At 36.3% G+C, this 6946-nt stretch overlaps 1 protein-coding gene across 3 annotated transcripts in view; it reads right to left on the bottom strand.

Annotated features, from left to right (window-relative positions):
• Positions 1-1848: 1848 nt before the first annotated feature.
• Positions 1849-6946, bottom strand: part of LOC109916756 (regulating synaptic membrane exocytosis protein 2-like) — a 913938-nt gene continuing 908840 nt past the window's right edge. For all 3 annotated transcript variants that reach the window (XM_048595802.1, XM_048595803.1, XM_048595804.1), the window contains one exon: positions 1849-4857. In XM_048595802.1, the coding sequence (XP_048451759.1) occupies positions 4639-4857 (219 nt within the window). In that variant the 3' untranslated portion in view covers positions 1849-4638. The remainder of the gene's footprint in view (positions 4858-6946) is intronic.

The following is a 6946-nucleotide window of genomic DNA, read 5'->3' as shown; positions in this document are numbered from 1 at the left end:
GCTTACCCAGCTCTGCATCATCCACCTTTCTTCACATGGTTCTCAAACTGTACAGAGCTGCTGGTTTTGCAATTGGGTTAGCAGCATCAGTAGCACACCCACTATCCTAAACAGGATGGTGAGTGGAGAGGGGCCAATTAAGTCACAGCCTCTTGCACTATTAGTGAGCTTAGAACCTTTATTTGGTACTTACCCAATGTCTCAACAGTACAGCAGTCCCTCTATGCTGAAGTATCAGCTGAAATTATGTGTTTAAGTCTTGAAGAGTGGGCCTGACCTAAAAAGGTTCACATTCAAAGCCCCAATATGACAGGATGCTTACCCAACAAAATAACAGCCATAATCAATTTTGATTTCCTGCAAGTATACAGAATTATTGCCGAAAACTTTTGGGAATGCAACTACAACATTATTTGTCTCGTCTTCTTGCACAATTAGTATTTGCAAATGTAAAACTATTGTTTTGTGGATGGAATGCTTGAATGAAGCCCATTAGGGATTGTAAACTGCTTCAATCACCTTTTATTTTGATTCCAATAATAATCACAAATGTGCATCTAAGACAACTTTATAGATACCTTTTGACATGAAAACTCTTTGGTATCAGTTAGCCTTTGACCCCTCCACTAGAAAGTCAGGAACATTCAGGATAACCTTATTAACTGTATATAGTGTTATGAAGGCTGCATATTTAGTATTTTGAGGAGTTGAATTTTGAAGGATTGTGCAATGTTGGATCTATTCAAGTTTTCTGGAGATATTGGTATAATTTTTAAAGATTGATGAAAAGACACATTGACACTTTTGTTAACAAGGCATTTCCTGGAAACCACAGATTTTGAGCTAATTGCTAGGGCTCACCTGAATCGGCTTCATAGTTGTCTTGCTGCTCACCACACCCTGTATGTTTCTGAAGACCCCTTGTGAATCCAGTTTGAAATCTGATTGTTTTCCTGAAGAATGACTTCTTGATGCTGTGTTTCCTGAATTAGCTGTACTTGTCAAGAACTCAGAGATAACTGCTGTATCTAGTGATATGTCTAGATGTGCCAAGCATCAGATCAATAGCCATCTGAACATGCAAGACTTTTATTTCATTTAAGAACTAACCATTATTTGCTAATTCTTTCCCCCAAATTGCATCTGTGCCAAGAGAAATCTACATTTTTCCCTTTAGTTGGTGTATATTTTGGATGATTTCAAGAGGGAAACATTTAGATTATATTACAAATTGTGTGTTAACCAATTCTGAACCTTTGTGGAATAAGTTTAGTTTAAAAATAAATTGATAATTTTGTGTTTGTTAAAGAAACCTGGTTGATGGATATTTTTATTTTAAGTCTAATATTGAAAAAGCAATTGGCCATATCAGGAACCAGCTAAAATAACTAAATTTACATTGTGACCTGTGGAGCATTGTGGATTGAGAGAAAGATGGTGCACTCCTCCCATCTTGTCGTAATATTAGGTAATTGGTGATTTGGACAGAAAGGAAATTTGTGAACTTAATATACGTTTCCAATAGCTTTAGTGTGAAGAATAGGTTAATTTAGCTCCCATTCTAAAGTATCACTTCCTACCTAATATACCAATTGTGTCAGAAGTATGTTCTTTTTCAAGTTACTGAAATAAGCAAGTCAAGGCATAAAAATATAAATCAAATTATAATGACGGCAGTTATTTCAATTTTAAATAGCGTTGGCTCACGTACTTGATACATTAATTTTGATTCATCTGTTAAAAAATGGCACATAAGCCTATCACTGGCAAATTTCTGTTAATAAAGTACAGGTAACTTCAAAATACCAAAATATTTAGACCAGGTGGAATAAAAGACCATAACCTGCATCTCTGTAAAGAAAATGTTTTTATTAATAATGTAGCCATGTTAAATACCATCACCAGAAACGAGTTTGTTTTACATTAGTTGTTGTCACATAAAGGCCAAGTGACCAGTAATCTAACAGCAGTGTCCCCTTTACTTAAAATCTATCTACAAGACAGCTGTATTTTACTGGAATAGTGCCGCTGACATGATTAAATCATAAACAGAGTTGTAGACATAATGTGAAAAATATATTTTTAAAAAAATTAAGTCTCAAATAAATACTGCATAATGATAAGTATGTACAAATCTTTCATACTTTAATATCCTTCTTGCCAATAGTTCCAAAAGATCACTTTAAAGAGGAATAATATGCAGAAAATAATCAAATAATGATAAATTGAGTTGCTGTCACAATGTGTATGAAATAATTATGTATTTTAAAATTTTGTTTTCTTTTAAAAAGGGTAAATAAATTTTTGTTGTAATTGTTGTGGGTCCAGACATGTGGCTGCTCACAGCAATGTGGAAAGCTGGCATCAGTAGCCAAAGGCTACTGCCAGCTCTAATTCCAAGAAATTAGTGTTATTTTGATGATATAGTAGGAATCTCCTGTGTTTTTTTTTAACAGATGGCTCAACATTCAAGCCCTCAATTACAATACTTTGTCATGAGACAAAAGACCCAAGAAACTAAATCACGCTATAAATAAAAAATTTAAAAAGGCATTTTTAAATTTTTGTTTTAAATGGTATTCAAGCATATTCATTGACGATCCTTCATGTGCTCCACCAGCCTCCTTTCCAATAACAAAACACTGTGGCAAATCTGCATCTTCATCACCTGCATTCACACAAATCGCATGTTCTACAGAGCACGTCTAAAAAAGAACTAGCTTCTTTCAATGTGGAAGTGAGATTGGGGGAGGGTGTCACAGCATGGTCATAAACTAATTCATTAGTGTAGAGTTCAATTTCGAACCCCAGAACAACAGTATGTAACAGGTGATTTCCAATGGCCAATTTTCAGCATAATCTAGCAAGTGAACACCAGTCCATGTTAAAAGTCCTCAATATATGTGTGAAAATTGAACTTTACAGCAAAACAGATTGACCTTTTGTAATTCTGTCTAAAGGACTTTAAGAATTCAGGCATGCAAAACTAATCATCTGACTGGATGATGTCTACACCAGGCTGGTCAAGGAGACTTATTATATCATTGTAAAACAATTCTCAATTAGAATACCGTGTTACTTGATTTGTCCTCTGTCAATATCAATGCTATATAATTTCAGAGAAAAAGTCATATTCCTATGGTATGTACACATTGAATGCTGCTAGAAATTATTTTATGTTACAGAACTTTTTTTTTCTGAACAATGACCAGACAATTCTCTTATTTGCTGTAGAATTCAATTTAAGATGAGAAAATGTAAATAAGTTCTATGTCATCATGCACTGTACAATAAAAGGATGCTGCAAATTTTTTTGTCAAATGCATGCTGAATTATTGCAGTATGCCCAAGCCATGTTGCAAAAATCCTTTCAACATGCTTGCAAATCATATCATTTCTTTTGTTGTTGTTGTTAGAATGGCATAATTTACCCAAAGAATCAAAATGCAGTATCGCTCTGCAACCTTTAACCCAGATGAGGGGCTTGAGTGGCCAGAGACACGAGGTCGTACTCAGAGCATACAATAAATTACCCAGTAAAAGGGAGAAAACAGCATGTGTAATTTTTGAATAATGTCGGACTTTGAAGGTCTATGTCATAATTTTAATTTGTTTTTGTCCACAAGATGACATTTCCCTTACATCACATCGAAATTACTTTTATTTAGTAAGCCCAGCCCTTCCTTAGTAATCATTGTCTGAAAAAGACAGACTCATAAATGATTTACTCTGAATATGGGAAACACGTTGTCATTGTATCACACTGTTGCATTCACTCCCCCATAAAACCATGCACTGGTGAAACATTTTTTAAAAATAATATAAATTGTTGAAAATGGCTGTTTTTTTTCTGCAAGTTTCAGCCCCAAGAAAATAATTTTAAATGTATTTTTCATTTAAGTTCAGTTAAATTTGTGTCCATGCATTTTTTTCTTTTAAATTTCATACAGTATATCAGCAGAGAAACAGCGATATCAGATCACGAGCCCTCTCCCTTTGTGAATCACTGTGGTATCTTTCTGGAGCTTCCATGTTGATTTTGAATGCCAGTACCATTTTATACTTTGCATTTTTTTAAGAAAAAAAAAATTAAATCTCTTGTGCTGCAGTTTTGTGCAGCTGACTCCGTATTTTGGCCCGTCTGGTGATTTTCTAGTCATTAGAATACTCTACTTTCAACTCTCATCACAATGATACGCCCTTGATGTCTCTCAGAACTAACAGCCTGTCAGCCTTCATGACATCTTTGGCTGTCACTTTAGGAGCCAAGCCGGTAGTGTCGGAGTTGCAGATGAATCAGCGGGGATAAGGAACAGAAAAATAATGGTTCATTGAAAAGTAAGGGCTTCTGTTGTGTGAATTGAAAGGTTCTTATTTATTTATTTTTATATTCATGGCTTCTGATTGGACAAAAAAAAATTGTCATTTAATTCCAGCAACCATATAAGTTCAGCAAAACTGCACCTCCTTCCCTAAGGACCTTTTCAGGGCACAATGTGTGCAATTTCCTCTGAGAACACAGGACCGCTTTTAATCCCTAGGAACAGGCTCAGAAGACACAACATCAAGCATGCAGTGTGACCAGGGTGACGATCTGTGAGCTGAACATTGGTTGCGATAGCAACACTTTCACAACTGCTATGAACGAGCATAAGAAGGTCCAGATGAACTCTCAAGAGAGGATTGGGAAGCTCTTCTCGTCAGGGGAGCCAAGGTTGGATCGACCAGTGAGGAAGTGGGAAAGAGTTTGTACCAGCCGATCACCATGTTGGACAGGTCCAGCTCTTCTAATAGGATCTGTGCAACTCCCATGAAGGATTTGTGATCCATTCGTCCGTAATCTCCCCATACAATTATCTAATGTAAGAAAATATAGCATTGTGTTAACTATCTCTGTATTTTAATACACAAGGTTAATACTCCTTTTCAAAAGATATACAAAAATCCAAATTAGGAGCTAAGGTACACCACTTGGTCCCTTGAGCCTTCGCTACCATCAAATAAGATCATGGCTGATCTGATTACTCCACATTCCTACTTAACCCTGATAAGTTTGCACCTCCTTGCTTATCAAGAATATATCTACCTCTGCCTTAAAAATATATTACTGCTACATTTCACAAAGGGAATTTCAAAGACTCTTGACCCTCTAGAGAAAAAAAAATCATCTTATCCTCTCTCTTAAATGGGCAATGCCTCATTTTTAAACAGTAACTCACTATTCTAGATTCTCTAGCTTATTTATTTTGTTGTGCTTCTCTCATTCCCTCCCAATTCCAAATTGTTCTTGTAAACTTGAAATCTGGCACCTTGTGTATTATTATTGATCTTGCAGCAACTTGATGTAGGATTTTATATTTGTTGCCTGTTTATTCAATGGATGACCAGAGCTTGTTTTCAGCTATAAAAACATGGATGAGGTTAACTACCTGATTGGAGAATTAAATTCAGAAAGGGAATTGACATAGTGGAATTTCCTGGAAATCCACCAGGTGGACATAACTTTAAAGTTCAAGGAAAGCACAATAAAAGCAAATCCAGAAGAAAAATAATCCTGCAAAGTAATGGGGAGGTGGAATTTGCTACCTCACGCAGGGAGCCATAGACGATGAGTCAGTTGAGATGGTTGAAACGGAGTTAACATTTGTTTGAGAAGTAATGAGATTTGGAGAAAAGGCAGTGAATTTAGATAGAAATTATATTCTTGTGGTGAACAAAAATGGCTCCACAAGCTATTTCTTTGTCCCAATTTCACTGCTGTTTTCTCATCACACAGGAACCACAATTTTTTTTTTAGTGGGAAGCAGACTACTGGCGACATTGGACACAAATTCACAAGTTAAAATGTTGTTAGTGAAGGGCAATTTGCCAGATCGGTCCTTTGGGAAAATGCCAGACAGCACAGCGGAAAGACATGGGTCATAAAATTCACTGAGGCCGCTGTAGGTGATAACAGATTGAAAGAAGACGTTTATCTACAGGAAGAAGAATGGATAGGAAATCTCTTGCACATTTATCCAAGCAGGAAACAGCACAGTGGAAATGGGAAAGAACATTTTAAATATGAAAGAAAAAAAAAATTAAAAACTAAAATAAGTAATAAATCCTTTCTTCTTTTCGCTCCTGAGCATTTTTAAGGCATATGGAACCGAAGCACTAATTAACTTCAGTAATTTTTGTCTAGCACTACCAGGACACAGAAGTAAGACAAATCATAGCAGCTGTGCAACAAATTGTACCAAATGCAGTTTATTTAATCAGTTAGCTACCTGCGGCATAGTGGGCTTGTCTATAACAGCAGCTTTAATTGCATTGCTTCATTATTAGCTGCAGCCTCATCCTGTAGAATGCTGATGCCATTGCATTTTAAAGAGTCAGATGAAGTGCGTTGTATTATCAAAGCTCATGTGAACAAGCACTTATTACCCAGGCATTGTTCAGCACCCACCTCCCTGAACCTTTCAACAAGGGAGCCAATCTACAGAACAAAAACTCTTTGAGTAGCCAGCTTGCCTTTCACACATGCAGCTCAATAATGGAAATGTCAAATAAACTTGCTGATAATGCCTTTACTCACTTGGTGTAATGATTGCCAGGTTCCCATGGAGCCTAAGCAGTGGAAACACCTAAGTGTGGAACTCTCTGCTCTATGATAAGCCACACTTTTTTGTAATTAGAATCTTGTCCTTTATGATTTATGACAATTCCCAGAAACAGTGGAGACCAGGTCTATCAGCTTTCTGTTGTTTCTCTGAGAGATCTTCTCATTTTCTGTATCATGTTGCAGGTGTGACTAGCAAATGATGGATCACAATATTTAATGGAGCCTCATTTCAGCACATTGACTGAAACTTTAGTCAAACATGATTCAAATCAAAACAAAGCCATTGATTAAAGCTGAGACAACAAGGTGCAGGGCTGGATGAACACAGCAGGCCAAGCAGCA

Source organism: Rhincodon typus, chromosome 4, assembly GCF_021869965.1.
Source record: "Rhincodon typus isolate 14 chromosome 4, sRhiTyp1.1, whole genome shotgun sequence".
Lineage (NCBI taxonomy): Eukaryota > Metazoa > Chordata > Chondrichthyes > Orectolobiformes > Rhincodontidae > Rhincodon > Rhincodon typus.
The sequence above is the reverse complement of the archived record's forward strand: the minus strand, read 5'-3'. Positions and strand labels throughout refer to the sequence as shown.